Source organism: Cervus canadensis, chromosome 5 (assembly GCF_019320065.1).
Source record: "Cervus canadensis isolate Bull #8, Minnesota chromosome 5, ASM1932006v1, whole genome shotgun sequence".
NCBI lineage: Eukaryota > Metazoa > Chordata > Mammalia > Artiodactyla > Cervidae > Cervus > Cervus canadensis.
Genome location: NC_057390.1, coordinates 26,834,939 through 26,853,221, shown reverse-complemented (window position 1 = coordinate 26,853,221; position 18,283 = coordinate 26,834,939). Strand labels below are relative to the sequence as shown.

The 18,283-nt window shown below is 38.4% G+C and overlaps 1 protein-coding gene across 3 annotated transcripts in view; it reads left to right on the top strand.

Annotated features, from left to right (window-relative positions):
* Positions 1 to 18,283, top strand: part of SRBD1 (S1 RNA binding domain 1) — a 228,083-nt gene that overhangs the window by 181,662 nt on the left and 28,138 nt on the right. For all 3 annotated transcript variants that reach the window (XM_043468470.1, XM_043468468.1, XM_043468471.1), the window contains exons 17-18: positions 12,938 to 13,044; positions 14,721 to 14,897. In XM_043468470.1, coding sequence (XP_043324405.1) covers positions 12,938 to 13,044; positions 14,721 to 14,897 — 284 coding nt within the window. The remainder of the gene's footprint in view (positions 1 to 12,937; positions 13,045 to 14,720; positions 14,898 to 18,283) is intronic.

Here is an 18,283-nt window from a genome sequence, read left to right as displayed (position 1 = left end):
TTACCTTTTGGGTTTAAAAGGTGAGCCATCTGGGGAGAATATCTGTTATCAGATTCCAAAAACCAAAAATCCTGGGTAGCTTCCCTAGAGTTGTAAATCCTGAGAGAGATATGTAATGAAGGGCATCAGTGATCCCTCCTAAAATGATTATCTGGCCTAACAGTTTCAGAAACTTAGATGGGGTTTTTGTTTATTTATAGTTTTTTTTTTAAGGTATCATATACATATAGAAAAGGGCCGAGTGATACACTGCAGTAAGTTTTGACAAATGCATAACTCACATCTATGAAGATGTAGAATGTTTCTGTCATTCCAGAAAGTTCACTCCTGTCCCTTTCCACACACAGAACACTGTTCTTGTTTTTTTCCACCATACATTAGTTCTATCTGTTCTGAAATTTTACATAAATGACATTATACAATTCATATTTCATTGCATCCAAGTTCTTTCAGTTCATCAGTGTTTTTGTATGTATCAGCAATTTTTTCTTTTTTTGTTGCAGAATGGTATTCCATTACATGAAATTGTGCATTTTAAAAATTCTTTCTCCTATTGATGGCCACCTAGGCTGTTTCTGGTTTTTGACTGTTAGTGAATAAAAATGCTATAGACATTCTTATACAAGGTTTGGGGGGAGGCATATTGTAAAAGTTTCCCTTAGATAAATGTTTAGTAGTTGAATTGCTGCAAATGTTTTGAAGCTTTGTAGTTAGGTAATACATATTTTCTCTGTTAATTCTCCTTTCATTGAAATCTTTTTTTGTCTGCTATTAATATAGCTACTTTTAGTCTTTATAGTCTTAAGTGTTTGCATGATATTTTTTTCCTGTTCTTTTAATTCCAACCTATTTGTTTATATTTACTCTGTCTCTTTGGGACAACATATAGCTATATCTTGATTGACAATCTTTACCTTTTAACTGAAGCATTTACTTTATTAGCATTTAATGTAAGTATTAATAGAGTTGAATTAAGGTCTACAATTTTGCTGTTTCTTTTATTTGCCCCATCTGTTTATCTACCCTGTTTTTTCTTGTCTGCCTTATTTTGGCAGAAAATCAAATAATTTTTAATTTTCCATTTTAATTCTTATATGGACTTTTCACCTGGACTTTCTTGCATTTTTTACTTAATGGTTACTCTAAGGAGGATTGCAATTTATATTCTTACCTTTTCACAGTCTATTTAGAGTTAATATTATACCAGCTTTCTACTGTTATTTGTGTGATTGTTTTCATAAATCCCAAAGTACAGTACTATAATTTTTGCTTTAAATGGTCATATGTCTTTTAAGCAAATTAGAATACACATATACTCATATGTATGTGTGTTTTCTAGCCTGAAGAATTTCTTTTAACATTTTTTGTAGTCTAGGTCTGTTGGTAGTGAGTTCACTGAGCTTCTTGGATGTATACATTATGATTTTGAAAATACTGAGGCATTTTTAGCCACTACTTTATCAAATATTTATCATCCCTATTTGCTCTTTTTTTCTGTTTACACATATTTAGATATTCAGATATTGTCTCACAGGTCACCAAGGCTCTGCTGTTTCCTCCCTCTCTGTTTTATCTCTGTTCTTCAGAAAGGATAATTTCTACTGGTTGATTGCCTGGTGGCTCACTTGGTGAAGAGTCTGCCTACAATGCAGGAGACCCAGGTTCGATTCCTGGAATGGGAAGGTCCCCTGGAGAAGGGACTGGCACCCCACTCCAGTATTCTTGCCTGGAGAATTCCATGGACAGGGGAGCCTGGTGAGCTAAAGTCCATGGAGTCTCAAAGAGTCAGACACGACTGATCAACTAATACACTTTCACGTCCACTGACCCTTTCTTCTACTCATCTCTAAGGTGCTGTTAAATCTTTCCAGTACATTTTTCATTTCAGGTACTGTATTGTCAGATCTGGAATCTCTGTTTAGTTATTTATTACAGCTTCCATTTCTCTGTTGCTGTTTCCCATCAATCCATTTATGATCATGTTTTCCTTTAAGTTTTAGCTGCTTTAAAGTTCTTGTCTGCTATTTTCATCTGGGTTATCCTGAATTGGTTTCTATTGACTGACTGTTCTACACTTTCACTCTGATATGGGTCATATTTGTCTGCTTCTTTCTGCGTCCAGTTACTTTTTATTGTATGGTGGACATTGTGGATATTATGTTTTTGGAACTGCAGATTTTGTTGTCTTCTTTTAAAGAGTATTCAATTTTATTCTCAGTTCTGTTCAGTCACTCAGTCGTGTCTGACTCTTTGTGACCCCATGGACTGCAGCATGCCAGGCCTCCCTGTCCATCGCCAACTCCTGGAGTTTACTCAAACTCATGTCCATTGAGTTGGTGATGCCATCCAACCGTCTCATCCTCTGTCATCTCCTTCTCTTCCCACCTTCAATCTTTCCCAGCAGCAGGCTTTTTTCAAATGAGTCAGTTCTTCGCATCAGGTGGCCAAAGTCTTGGAGTTTCAGCTTCAGCATCAGTCCTTCCAGTGAATATTCAGGACTGATTTCTTTTAGGATGGATTGGTTGGATCTCCTTGCAGTCCAAGGGACTCTCAAGAGTCTTCTCCAACACCACAGTTCAAAAGCACAGTGCTCAGCTTTCTTTATAGTCCAGCTCTCACATCCATACATGACTTGGAAAAACCATAGCTTTAACTGATGGACCTTTGTTGGCAAAGTAATGTCTCTGCTTTTTAATATGCTGTCTAGGTTGGTCATAATTTTTCTTCCAAAGAGCAAGCGTCCTTTAATTTCATGGCTGCTATCACTATCTGCAGTGATTTTTGCAGCCCCCAAAATAAAGTCTCTCACTGTTTCCACTGTTTCCCAATCTATTTGCCATGAAGTGATAGGACCGGATGCCATGATCTTAGTTTTCTGAATGTTGAGTTTTAAGCCAACTTTTTCACTCTCCTCTTTCACTTTCATCAAGAGGCTCTTTAGTTCTTCTTCACTTTCTGCCATAAGGGTGGTGTCCTCTACATATCTGATGTTATTGATATTTCTCCCAGCAATCTTAATTCCAGCTTGTGCTTCATCCAGTCCAGCGTTTCTCATAATGTACTCTGTATATAAGTTAAATAAGCAGGGTGACAATATGCAGCCTTGACATACTCCTTTTCCTATTTGGAACCAGTCTGTTGTTCCATGTCCAGTTCTAACTGTTGCTTCCTGACCTGCATACAGATTTCTCAAGAGTCTGGTATTCCCATCTCTTTTAGAATTTTCCACAGTTTGTTGTGATCCACACAGTCAAAGGATTTGGCATAGTTAATAAAGCAGAAGTAGATGTTTTTCTGGAACTCTCTTGCTTTTTTGACAGTCCAGTGGATGTTGGCAGTTTGATCTCTGGTTCCTCTGCCATTTCTAAATCCAGCTTGAACATCTGGAAGTTCATGTCACGTACTGTTGAAGTCTGGCTTGGAGAATTTTGAGCATTACTTTGCTAGCCTGTGAGATGAGTGCAGTTGTGTGGTAGTTTGAGCATTCTTTGTCATTGCCTGTCTTTGGGATTGGAATGAAAACTGACCTTTTCCAGTCCTGTGGCCACTGCTGAGTCTTCCAAATTTGTTGGCATATTTAGTGCATCAGTTTCACAGCATCATTTTTAGGATTTGAAATAGCTCAACTGGAATTCCATCTCCTCCACTAGCTTTGTAGTGATGCTTCCTAAGACCCACTTGACTTTACATTCCAGGAGTCTGGCTCTAGGTGAATGATCATACCATCGTGATTATCTGGGTCATGAAGATATTTTTTGTATAGTTCTTCTGTGTATTCTTGCACCTCTTCTTAATATCTTCTGTTTCTGTTAGGTCCATACCATTTCTGTCCTTAATTGTGCTCATCTTTGCGTGAAATGTTCCCTTGTATCTCTAATTTTCTTGAAGAGATCTCTAGTTTAGTATTTTATTCTAGCAATCTGTAAATTTATTATCAGATCAGATTGAATCTTATAAAGGTTATTATGTCTTTTTAACAGAATTGAGTGAAAAGACAGTTTCCATTACCCCTTGCTCCCATGTATGCACAATTGCCCCCTCCACCGGCTCCACTATCAACATTCCACACCAGAGTGGTACATGTTACATTCAGTGAATATACTGACACATCATTTTACCCAGAGTTCATAGTTTATATTAAAGTGAAAGTGAAAGTCGCTCAGTGGTGTCTGACTCTTTGTGACCCCATGGACTATACAGTCCATGGAATTCTCCAGGCCAGAATACTGGAGTGGGTAGCCTTTCCCTACTCCTGGGGACCTTCCCAACCCAGGGATTGAACCCAGGTCTCCCGCATTGTAGGCGGATTCTTTATCAACTGAGCCACAAGGGAAACCTAAGAATATTAGAGTGGGTAGCCTATCACCTTCTCCAGTGGATCTTCCCGACCCAGAAATCAAACTGGGGTCTCCTGCATTACAGGCAGATTCTTTACCAACTGAGCTATCAGGGAGGCCCCTAGTTTATATTAAGGCTTATTATTCTAAATATGTTGTACATTCTATGGATTTTGACAAATGTATAATGACATGTGGGCTTCCCAGGTGGCACAGTGGTAAAGAACGCGCCTGCCAGTGCAGGAGACACAGGAGATGTGGGTTCGATCCCTGGGTCAGAAAGATCCCCTGAAGGAGGAAGTGACAACCTACTCCAGTATTCTTGCCTAGAAAATCCCATGGACAGAGGAGCCTGACGGGCTACAGTCTGTGGGGTTGCAAAGAGTCATTCACAACTAGGCAACTGAGCACGCATGCATAATGACATGTATCCACCATTGTAGTATCATACAGAATAGTTTTACTACCCTAAAGATACTCTGAACTATGCTGATTGCTTCCTCCCTCCTCTCTGACCCCAGGCAACCACTGACCTTTTTATTGTCTCTATAGTTTTGCTTCTTCCAGAATGTGATAGAGTTGGAATCAAACAGTATGCAGCCCTTTTAAACTGACTTCTTTTCATGTAATAATATGTATTTAAGGTTCCTCCCTGTCTTTCTATGGCTTAATAGCACATTTATTTTCAGTATTGAGTAATACTTCGTTGTCTAATTGTACCATGATTATTTCTTCATCCACCTGCTAAAGAACATCTGGGTTGCTTCTAAGTTTTGGCAATTATGAATAAAACTATTTTTATCTTCTGGGAGAGATTGTATTGAACTGGTATGATTTCTTCCTTAAATGTTTGATAGAATGAATGAGTCTGAAAAGGATTATTATAAAGTTTGTTAAAATGGATGTAGAGTAACCTTTACTCTAGGACTAGAATAGCCCCATTTCTCAGGCCTGACCTTTCAGAGGTATCAGCAAAATACCTGGGTGATCAGTGAGGTCTCCCTACTGTGACAGGCAGGACTTCCTATGTCTTCCTGCTCTGCAGTCACAGGAATCTCTGTAGAGCCTCAACTCTCAGACAGCTGCTTTTTTTGCCTGGTTTGTAGAGTCTTGTCCTGGTGCCCTGGGTATATGTAGCCAAGTATTTAGCCGGTTTTATAGTTGTTCATGGTGGGAAAAGTACTCTGGTACCAATTACTCTGTTACAGCTAAAAGTAGAAGTCTTGTTTGTTTTTCTCAAAAATGTCTTTGACCAGATATGAAGGTGCACATATTTAGGCCAAGACTCCTTAAGGCCAGCACATAAAAAGTACTGGAGTTTTGTGCTGAATGGAGATTTCAGAGATTATGCAGTATCTTGGAAACAGAAATTCTGGTTGTCCAGAAGTGGGGAGACCTCACTGAACAAGTGTGGGGACTCCTTTGAGACCCAGAAGATCCAAGCTCTAGCCCTAGAGTCAGAGTGGAAGGTTGATTTGTTTAAAAATTAGTTTCCATTTGTCTTCTGCAGAACAGGGAAGACAGTCATTGTCCTAGCGATCTTTCTGTCAAGTTAACGCGAATAAATTGATTTAAATTGAGTGGTATAAGTTAATGCAAATTGGGTGCCTAAATAATGAGTTAGCAGTAAAGGAGTCTCCAGCATACGCTTCATAGGCTTTATCAGAGCAGGAAGATTTACAAAGAGAATGTCTTTCTAGGCTGTTTTTTCCCATTACAACCACTGGCTGTACTTTCATCTGTTTCCAGATCTTTTAGAGAAGTACCTCCAGTGCTGAAATGCCTTTTGCCATCTTAATCCCAGAGCCCCATAGGCGCAGTGAGTTGTTCATTGTACCTGTGGTTTATTCATTTAAAAAAACAAAGATGTTCTGCTAGTGTCAGTATCTATTTTCAAAAGAATCTGCTTATGAAGAAATATTTTTAAAGTCTTTTTCAAGACTTTTCAAGAGTATTTGTTTGTTACATGTAAATATGTATGATCCAGTAGAGAACACATAGGTTTTTAAAAAGATATTATGAGGAAAATATGGAACTTTGTTCAGTATTCCCTCCCCTAAAGGTATCTGATTTTTACTTTTAGTAAAACAGTGTTACATACAGTATTTCTATGGTGCTGAACATTGTCTTAGTCTTTAAAGGAAGAATATAAAGACCTCTTGTATACTAGATTTGAAGAATTGGAGGAGGAACTACTGTTAAATACACGTTTTCTATTTTCTCAAATGTTTTCCATTCTTCTGTCAGTTCTGTCTTTTATGGGTCATTCAACCCACACATTTCTGGATGACTTTTAAACTGTCACTTGTCAATCAAAGAAAAGTAGATGTAAGATGAGGAAATGAACTTGCCTTATTAGAAATTGGCTAGACTTTTCCTGTAAAGCTTTTTACATTTTTAGTTTCTAAGTGCATTTTGCATTTTGGCAATAATGAGAAACAGGAAGGGGCATGAGTGAATGATAATTGCTAAAGAAAATACTCAAGAATGTTGCATCAGAAAACTGCTTGGGAATAACCCTAAATTTATATGGAATATGCAAAGTGAGATTTTGTTGCTGCAGTCCACAGACAGTGTGCCATCTGGGAGGATTTTTTGAAATAATTGTGAGATAATTTTAGTGCTTAGGACCAAATTTTTTTTAAAAAAAGAGCAGTTTAGATCAGCAATTCTTTAGAAGTTTGTGGTAGAGCAATAATAACAATGTGGATTCTGACCTCAAAAGAAGCTGACGAGTATAAATGACTGCTTATGTTCCTTTTTAAAAATCCTGTAAATTTTAGGTAAAAATGTAATGGCCCAAACAATATTTCCTTGAATTTGAAACAGTCTGTTTATAAAATTCAAATAACTTGCCCCAGAATTCAGAATAAGGTAACTTAAAAAAAAAAACTAATTCATCTTTCCTGGCATCAAGTCCTTGACGATTAGCACAATCAGTCCTGGGATCCTCTTGCTCCTAATAGACTGACGACCAGTAGAGTGATGTGTCACAGCCCAGCTTTCAGCAGATGTAAACTGAGCTTCTTGAAGACAGGAAATTCATATGGTTTTTACTGTACTTTGAACACCGAGCACAGCTAACACAGTGTCTGGTACATAATAGTTGCCTAGAAAATGTTTTTAGAATGACAGATACCAATGCCTTTGCTTTATTGCTTTAATGTCAAAGACACTATTATGAGGACAATGTGGAACTCTGTTCAGTATTCCCTCCCCTAATCATATATGATTTTTACTTTTAGAAAATACTATTAACTCTTTAGTACTTTTATAAGCAAATAGTTGGGGAAGAATGTAGGCAAAATCCAGGATTATAGATGACAGCAAAAAGTTTTATTACATGAGTCTAACTGCTAGAGGGATTTAAAAAGTATTTCAACCTAGTATGTTGTTGTCTTGGACATACCCCCCCCCCCTTTTTTAAAGGGCATTAGCTTTTTAAAATTTTTTTTAAAGGGCTTTTTAAAAAAATAGCTGTTCTGCTTTATGCTTTGTAATGACTTCATAATAATTCGTGTTGTGGTTATTTCATCATTTACCTTCTGGGTGAACTTTTAAGTTGTACACACACATACGTACATCCCTTTGAACAATAGTCTTGCTATTTCCTTAGAATAAATTCTTATTTCACGCATCTTATAAAGATGCATGAAATCATGCACAAACTTCTTACAATTGTTGTGAGGATTAAGTTAGATAATATTATAAAAGCCTTGGAACAGTGCCTGACAGTAAAATCTCAAGGACTTTGGTAGTATGATTATTGTTACTTGTTTTTGTTGGTTTAGTCTTGGCACTACACTTCAAGCCCCTAAATAAAATGACTGCTTCAACTAGAAAAACATCAGAGATCCCAACTCCAAGTGGCTCGGACAATAAGGAAATTTATTATTCTTTTATTAAACAATAAGGAACTGTCATTGCTAGAAGGTCATTGTGTGTGTTGGGATGGGGGCAGAGTGGGCAGGGAATCCAGAGCTGGTTGGTACAGGATTTCAGGAAGATCCAGAGTCTTTGCATGTGTGTTACCTGCCATACTCGGAGTCAGCTTGGTCCTCCAGCTGGTCCTGGTGACGTAAGATAATGCTCACTCCAGCTGCAGGAGGCATACTTGAATGAAAAGAAGAAAAGACGTGGGTCTGTATTTGAGAGTGATGTCTCTTTCTGGAAGCCTCAGAAGATATACCCTCACATTTTATTTCCTGTGACTGGATAAGTGGAATGAGACTGGTGATATTGGCTTAACCCATTATTTTTCATACCTTTGATCATGATACACAGTAGGAAATATATTTTATACCATGATCAAGATACTCATCACACATACATGTGTTTGCATATATGTATATGTCACTCTATTACAGTAAAACATAATTTAAAATAATAGCTCCTCAATATAATACTTACCCTTACAACTTAAGATAAAATTAAACACTGTTTTTTATTTATGTTTAAATACAAGGGTTTTTAACCCTCAAATAAAAACATTCGGGAAGATTTCATGGGTAGTATAAGTTGTTCATTGATTTGTTCCAGTCCAGAAAACATGAAGACAGTGAACCTATATGGTATACTCTTGAGTCTATTCTTTTAAATTTTGATTGAGTCAAGATAAATACTTTTTCACAGAAAGAGGTAATTGGAGGTGGAAAATAATCTTGGGCTTCCCTGGTGGCTCAGATGGTAGAGTCTGCCTGCAGTGCAGGAGACCTGAGTTCAATCCCTGGGTTGGGAAGATCCCCTGGAGAGGAAAACAGCAACCCACTGCAGAACTCTTGCCTGGGAATTCCCACGGGCAGAGGAGCCTGGTAGGCTGCAGTCCACGGGATCGCAAAGAGTCGGACATGACTGAATGAACATGTCCATTGATACAGGCAAGAATCATCAGTGAATTCTGTACTCAAAGAGATAGGATACACAAGTGCATGAATACCGGGAGTTGGCGACCCCTGGAACCATCTTGGAAGCTGCCTAGCACAGAGTATAAAATTATAACTCAAATGCAGTGTGTGGCCCTGGATTCAATTCTGGATTGGGAGGAAAATGCTGTTAAGTAGAATTGGGACATTTGATGAAATTTGAGTTTGGCCTGTGCATTAGATAGTATTGTTGCTGTTTAGTCACTAAAGTCGTGTCCGACTCTTTGTGACCCCGTAGACTGTGGCCTGCCAGGCTCCTCTGTCCATGGGATTTTCCAGGCAAGAATACTGTACTGGGTTGCTATTTTCTTCTCCAGGGGATCTTCCCGACCCAGGGATGGAACCCGAGTCTCTTGCGTTGTAGGTGGATTCTTTACTGCTGAGCCACCAGGGAAGCCCATTAGATACTATTACATTGCTGATAACTTACCTGATTTTATTTACCATATTAATACCGCGATATATAACACAGTGTCCTTATTATTTGGAAATGCACACTGGAGCATTTGTTTGAAAGAAGGCTATGAGGAGATCCTTTATACTACTCTTGCAGGGTTTTTTGTTTGTTTTCTAAATTTGAAGTTATTTCACAATTAAGTTTTAAAAAGGCAACAGAAATTGTTTTTCACCTGAAAAAAAAAATGTATTTCTTGAGTTTACATCCACTGAGTGCAGGATTGTACCTCATGATGTTAGATCCTTTTAATGTATTGTGGGATTCAGTTTCCTAATGTCTTGTTGAGGACTTTTGCACCTATATTCATAAGGAATATCGGTCTATAGCTTTCTTATCTGGTGGTATCTTTGATATCAGAGTAATGCTAACCTGACAGAATGAGTTAAGACATGTTCCCTCCTCATATTTTTTTCTGAAAGAGTTTAAAAAGGATTACTGTTAATTCTTTAAATATTTGGTAAAATTCATTAATGAAGATGTCCAGTCCTGTATTTTTCTTGTTGGGGAGATTTTTGATAGATCTGTTCATTTTTCTTATTTCTTCTTCAGTCAGTTTTGGCAATTTTTTTGTTTCTAAGAGTTTTTGTTTTTTATTCCTTCCAGTTTGTCTAGTTTAATTTATATTGAACACTAATAAATTTTTACATTGTATGCAAATATCTCATTTCAGCTTTATGTGAGAAATTGTGTTTAAACCATACAAAATAAATCCCCCATACAACTGCCTTGTTGCATATCTGACCTAACATGCACTTATCATGATGATATTTTCAGCATTCCGGTTGCTTCACATCCTATCAGTACTTGGTATTTTTCATCTTTTTCATTTTAGCTATTCTGATAAGGATGTTTTTATTTGGCTTTTAATTTTGAAGATGTTTAAGAACATTATTACCACAATAGGTCTGTCGTTTTTATTGTTTTCCATATTTGTAAAATCATTTTAAAAATTAATTTTTTTTCATATGTAAAATGTGGTTCAAATAAAGTCAAAGATTGCTGATTGGAGTCAACATTTTCTCTCAATTTTGTTGCTATTACCACTACCAAATCTGGTGGTTGGGCTTGCTTCATTGTTGTTGTTTTTTTTTTTCTTCCAAAGTTTAAAAATTTCAGTTTAAAGATAACTTGTACTAACTCAGTTTGAGTATACAGATTTCTCAGGAGGCAGGTGAGGTGGTCTGGTATTCCCATCTCGTGAAGAATTTTCCACAGTTTGTTGTGATCCACACAGTCAAAGGATTTGGCATAGTCAATAAAGCAGAAATAGATGTTTTTCTGGACCTCTCTTGCTTTTTCGTTGATCCAGCGGATGTTGGCAATTTGATATCTGGTTCCTCTACCTTTTCTAAATTCAGCTTGAACATCTGGAAGTTCTTGGTTCACATACTGTTGAAGCCTGGCTTGGAGAATTTTGAGCATCACTTTGCTAGCATGTGAAATGAGTGCAGTTGTGCGGTAGTTTGAACATTCTTTGGCATTGCCTTTCTTTGGGATTGGAATGAAAACTGACCTTTTCCAGTCCTGTGTCCACTGCTGAGTTTTCCAAATTTGCTGGTATATTGAGTGCAGCACTTTCACAGCATCATCTTTTAAGATTTGAAATAACTCAACTGGAATTCCATCACTTCCACTAGCTTTGTTTGTAGTGATGCTTCCTAAGGCCCACTTGACTTCACACTCCAGGATGTCTGGCTCTGGGGGAGTGATCACACTATTGTGGTTATCCAGGTCATAAAGATCTTTTTTGTATGGTTTTTCTATGTATTGTCACCACCTCTTCTTAGTATTTTCTGCTTCTGTTAGGTCCATACCATTTATGTCCTTTTTTGTACCTGTCTTTGCATGAAATGTTCCCATGGTATCTCTGATTTTCTTGAAGAGATCTCTAGTCTTTCCCATTCTGTTGTTTTCCTCTATTTCTTCGCATTGATCACTGAGGAAGACTTTCTTATCTCTCCTTGCTATTCTTTGCAACTCTGCATTCAGATGGGTTTATCTTTCCTTTTCTCCTTTACCTTTCTCTTCTCTTTTCTCAGCTATTTGTAAGGCCTGGTCAGACAACCATTTTGCCTTTTTGCATTTCTTTTTCTTGGGGATGGTCTTGATCCCTGTCTTCCTGTATAATGTTACAAACCTCCATCCATAGTTCTTCGGGCACTCTGTCTATCAGGTCTAATCCCTTGAATCTATTTGTCACTTCCACTGTATACTCATAAGGGATTTGATTTAGGTCATACCTGAATGGTCTAGTGGTTTTCCCCACTTTCTTCAATTTAAGTCTCAATTTTACAATAAGGAGTTCATGATCTGAGCCACAGTCAGCTCCTGATCTTGTTTTTGCTGACTGTATAGAGCTTCTCCATCTTCAGTTGCAAAGAACACAATCAATCTGATTTCAGTATTGACCATCTGGTGATGTCCATATGTAGAGTCTTCTCTTGTGTTGTTGGAAGAGGGTGTTTGCTGTGACCAGTGCGTTCTTTTGGCCAAACTCTGTTAGCCTTTGCCCTGCTTCATTTTGTACTCCAAGGCCAAACTTGCCTATTACTCTAGGTATCTCTTGACTTCCTCCTTTTGCATTCCAGTCCCCTATGATGAAAAGGACATCTTTTTTTTTTTTGAAAAAAAGACTTATAAGCAATAGTCTCTACAATTTCATGAAATATGAGAGTTTGGTTTACTGTCAAACTTCCTTAATATTCATGTTCTCCTTCCTGTTCACTCTTCTCTTAAGAACAAAGGGTCATAACACACATGCAAGTGAAGATAAGACTTCAAGGCAGTGTGCAAATGATAGTAACCAGCATGGCTCAGTGTGCTCCCAGAACCAGCAGCAGCATTACTGCGGAGCTTGTTGGAATGTAAATTCTCAGGCCCCACCCCAGACCTACTGAATCAAAGACTGTTGGTGTGGGGCCTAGCAACCTGTGTTTTAATGAACTCAAGAGGTAATTTTTATGGCAAGCTAAGGGAAAAATACTGGTGCTGTTGTACTCAAGTCAAGTGTATAAGTAGAGAGAATGAAACACAGATTCCTAAAGTTTAGGTCAGTTACATCAGCAAACAGTGTTTAAGAGAAATGAACAAATTGACTTTGCTGTGTCTTAGCCTGCTACCTGTAATACAGGCAAAGTAATAGAGTAGTCCGAGAATTCCATGTTCTGTACTTTTTTTTTTTTTTTTTTGCTTTGATTGATGTTTGATCTTTGTCTTTTCAGCATGATGTATCTCAGACTCTGCTCAAGGCAACACTGGACAGTGTTGTAGAAGAATGTGTCAGTTTTGTGGGAGTGGATATTAACATCTGTTCAGAAGTTTTGTTAAGGTGAGAGAGGAAGTCTGTGGCTGAAGATTACAGAATCTTGAGTTTCTTTACTGACTGTCCAAACTCAGTTAGAACAAGGGGACACATGTGTGAAGTTGCCAAGTATAGAAAATTGATCAGTTCATACATTGCTTTAAGTAATCCGTCAGGGAGGAAGACATCATTTAAGAAAATAATCATAACAATTCATATATATTATTTTTAATACTAAAAATCTAAAGAGCATGTGGTAACGTTGAGTCACTGCTGCTGCTGCTAAGTCTCTGCGACCCCATAGACGGCAGCCCACCAGGCTCCCCCGTCCCTGGGATTCTCCAGGCAAGAACACTGGAGTGGGTTGCCATTTCCTTCTCCAGTGCATGAAAGTGAAAAGTGAAAGTGAAGTCCCTCAGTCATGTACAACTCTCAGCGACCCCATGGACTGCAGCCTACCAGGCCTCTCCATCCATGGGATTTTCCAGGCAGGAGTACTGGAGTGGGGTGCCATTGCCTTCTCCATTGAGTCACTAATAGAGTTTAAATAAGGTTAACATGGAAAAGAGCCATTTCCCGTCACATAATAGGTAAATATTTTTCGCTAGTTCAGTCTCTTGCTTACTTCTGTCAAAGCTGGCCGTCACCAGAAGATAAATTCTGAGGGAACAGGGTATATGGTTACCGTATTTTTACCTTGATTCCTCAAGTTACATATCAAAATCTTCATCATATTAATACTATTATCATGTCTTATATTCTTTTTTATCCCCCCTGGAGTTACAGAAGAACTGTTCTTTTGTTCCTAATCTTGCATTTATTATACAAGTCTGGAAATTCTGGACCTCTGGGAAAAAATCTAGATCCTTCTGCTTTGAAATTAGAATAGCAGAAAAGAATCCCTCGCATTTTAAGGTGTTGCCTCCCTGGTGGCTCAATGGTAAAGAATCCACCTGCCTAGCAGGAGAGGTGAGCTCAATCCCTGTATCAGGAATATCCCCTGGAGAAGGAAATAGCAACCTACTCTAGAATTCTTGCCTGAGAAATCTCATGGACAGAGGAGCCTGGCAGGCTCTAGTCCATGAGGTTGCAAAGAGTCAGACACAACTTAGCAACTACACAACAGCAACTTTCTACCATAGTACTAACCATTCCATAATTCCATATATGGAATTCTATAATGGAATTCAGATTCTCTAATTAACATCAAGTCAACTACCTAATGACAGAGTTTTTTTAATCATGGATAAGTACCTTTCCACCATTTAAGTCTTTACTGATGAGAACAGACTGACAAAAAAATAAGATAGTACAGTGCAGCTATAGCTATAGTAACTTCTGCTCCTGACTCACTTTGTAAGCTCACTAGGAATAGGCAGAATTATTACTTGATTTAGAAATACAAGTAATGTAACTAGTATAGAAATACTGTTGGAAAAGTGGTTTTCTTATACTGCTGTTAACCAGTTTACCAGCATCTTTATGACAGCCACTGGTTTTGTTACTGTTTTGCTTTCTGCTGTCCTTCTCTCCTCTTGGAAAACTGTTTGCCCTTTGTGTTTTTACATAACCCTTTGATTAACTGAACTTAGAGACAAGGTATAATTGCCATTGCTTTTATGTTTCTTTACATGCCATCTTTTCTTTCAGTTCTTTTAGAACAATTACATTGGTCACGTTACTCATTTTGTTTATTTTTTTAGGCATATCGCTGGACTCAATGCCAACCGAGCCAAAAATATTATTGAATGGCGTGAGAAAAATGGGCCATTCATCAACCGAGAACAGCTGAAGAAAGTGAAAGGGCTGGGTCCAAAATCTTTCCAACAATGTGCTGGTTTCATCAGAGTCAACCAGGATTATATTCGAACATTTTGCAGGTCATTATTAAAGTGTACACTGTCGTTCTAATATAAACCTCCTCTTCTACCGTTACCCATCCTTCTTACTGGCATAAATCCTAGTTGTTCATTTCTTCATCTAGCTGTTCATTTCATCATTCCTTCATTCAATATGTGTAGACTGTCTTAATCTTTACTAGGCACTGGGAATACAGCAGTGAACAAATGAACAAATTCCCTGGCCTCATGGAGTTAAGTTTTAATAAATGAAACAGACAATAAATAAACTAGTAAAACAGTTTCAGATAAGTATTATAAAAATTAAAACAAAGCAATATGACACTATCTTAGGGAGCAATAAACTGCTTTATATGAGTTATTCACTGAAAAGTTATTTGAGCCAAGTTTTGAATGAAATGAAAGAGCCAATCACATAGGGATCAGGAGGAAGTCATTCAAGCAGAACAAACAATATGTGTGCAGCAGCCTAAGGCAAGACCAGCTTTGGTGTATTTAGGAAAAGAAGCTAAGGCCAATGTGATTGGAGCACGACAAGTGGAAGGACTGGTGCAAGACTTTGCGATGACCACTTCATATTGACAGCTGTTGCCCTAAGCATAGTTGAGGGACTTCCTGGTGGTCCAGTGGTTAAGACAATGTGCTTATACTATAAGGGCCACAAGTTTGATTCCTGGTCACTGAAGTTCCACATGGGGATGTGGCCAAAAAAAAAGGGCAGCATAATTGAGTTTCCCCACTTCTTTCTCAATGAAAACTGGCCAAGGCATTAATTATCAGATGTGTAAATTAAGAGCTAAATTCCTGCTTTCTGATCCTGGTAGCACAAAAAGCAAAGAAATTGGGTAAATGTCTTAGCACTTTGTAATCATAAAAGGCTAGCTTTTATGCATTTGCTCTTTGGAACTACTTGATTCATTCATTGTGTGTTTTTTTCTTCTGACACAAGAGTTATAATCATTTTTTTTTTTTTTTCCTGGAAAAGACTGAGGGAAAAACAGCCCCTCTGAAAAGCAGAATATATTGTAAAGCTATAGTAATTAAAACAGTTTGGTTTTGATGTAGAAATAGGTAGAACAGAATAGAGTCTAAAATACACTAAAACACAGAGGGAATTTAGTTTATGATAAAGGTGACATTTCATATAGTGGGGAAAATCAATTAATTAACCAGTAAAACACTTGGTTAGTAAATTCAAATAGTATAAAAAAGAATAAGGTGAAAAGTTTATCTGAGGTTATTGATATTTCTCCCAGCAGTCTTGATTTCAGCTTGTGCTTCTTCCAGCCCAGCATTTCTCATGATGTATTCTGCAGATAAGTTAAATAAGCAGGGTGACAATATACAGCCTTGACGTACTCCTTTTCCTATTTGGAACCAGTCTGTTGTTCCATGTCCAGTTCTAACTGTTGCTTCCTGACCTGCATGCAGATTTCTCAAGAGACAGGTCGGGTGGTCTGGTATTCCCATCTCTTGAAGAATTTTCCACAGTTTGTTGTGATCCGCACAGTCAAAGGCTTTGGCAAAGTCAATAAAGCAGAAATAGATGTTTTTCTGGAACTCTGTTGGTTTTTTGATGATCCAGCATATGTTGGCATTTTGACTCTGGTTCCTCTGCCTTTTCTAAATCCAGCTTGAACATCTGGAAGTTCACGGTTCATGTATTGCTAAAGCCTGGCTTGGAGAATTTTGAGCATTACTTTGCTAGCATGTGAGATGTGTGCAATTGTGCGGTAGTATTAGCATTCTTTGTCATTGCCTGTCTTTGGGATTGGGATGAAAACTGACCTTTTCCAGTCTGTGGCCACTGCTGAGTTTTCCAAATTTGCTGGCATATTGAGTGCAGCACTTTCACAGCATCATCTTTTAGGATTTGAAATAACTCAGCTGGAATTCCAACAACAGACTGGTTCCAAATAGAAGGAGTACGTCAAGGCTGTATATTGTCACCCTACTTATTTAACTTATATGCAGAGCGCATCATGAGAAATGCTGGGCTGGATGAAGCCCAAGCTGGAATCAAGATTGCCAGGAGAAATATCAATAACCTCACATATATGCAGATACACCACCCTTACGGCAGAAAGCGAAGAAGAACCAAAGAGCCTCTTGAAGAAAGTGAAAGAGGAGAGTGAAAAAGTTGGCTTAAAGCTCAACATTCAGAAAACTAAGATCATGGCATCTGGTCCCATCACTTCATGGCAAATAGATGGGGAAACTGGAAACAGTGGCTGACTTTATTTTGGGGGGCTCCAAGATCACTGCAGATGGTGATTGCAGCCATGAAATTAAAAGATGCTTACTCCTTGGAAGGAAAGTTATGACCAACCTAAACAGCATATTAAAAAATAAAGACTTTTTTTGCCAACAAAGGTCCATCTAGTCAAGGTTATGGTTTTTCCAGGGGTCATGTATGGATGTGAGAGTTGGACTGTAAAGAAAGCTGAGCACCGAAGAATCGATGCTTTTGAACTGTGGTGTTGGAGAAGACTCTTGAGAGTCCCTTGGACTGTAAGGAGATCCAACCAGTCCATCCTAAAGGAGAGCAGTCCTGGGTGTTCATTGGAAGGACTGATGTTGAAGCTGAAACTCCAATACTTTGGCCACCTGATGCAAAGAGCTGACTCATTTGAAAAGACCCTGATGCTAGGAAAATTAAGGGCAGGAGGAGAAGGGGACGACAGAGGATGAGATGGTTGGATGGCATCACCGACTCAATGGACATGGGTTTGGGTAGACTCCGGGACTTGGTGATGGACAGGGAGGCCTGCCTGGCATGCTGCAGTTCATGGGGTCACAAAGAGTCCGAGACGACTGAGCAACTGAACTGAACTGAACTGGAATTCCGTCACCTCCACTAGCTTTGTTCATAGCGATGCTTTCTAAGACCCACTTAACTTCACTTTCAAGGGTGTCTGGCTCTAGGTGAGTAATCACACCATCGTGATTATCTGTTGTGAAGATCTTTTTTGTATAGTTCTTCTGTGTATTCTTGCCACCTCTTCTGAGTATCTTCTCTTCTGTTAGGTCCATACCATTTCTGTCCTTTATTGAGTCCATCTTTGCATGAAATGTTCCTGTGGTGTCTCTAATTTTCTTGAATAGATCTCTGGTCTTTCCCACCCTATTACTTTCCTCTATTTCTTTTCACTGATCACTGAGGAAGGCTTTCTTATCTCTCCTTGTTATTTTTTGGAAACCCCAGTAAGACAGTACATGCTGAGAGAGGTCATCGGAGGGCAGACAGAGTGAAACCACAGTCACAGAGAACTAGCCAATCTGGTCATATGGACCACAGCCTTGTCTAACTCAATGAAACTAAGCCATGCCATGTAGGGCCAATCAAGACGGACGGGGTCATGGTGGAGAGGTCTGACAAAATGTGATCCACTGGAGAAGGGAATAGC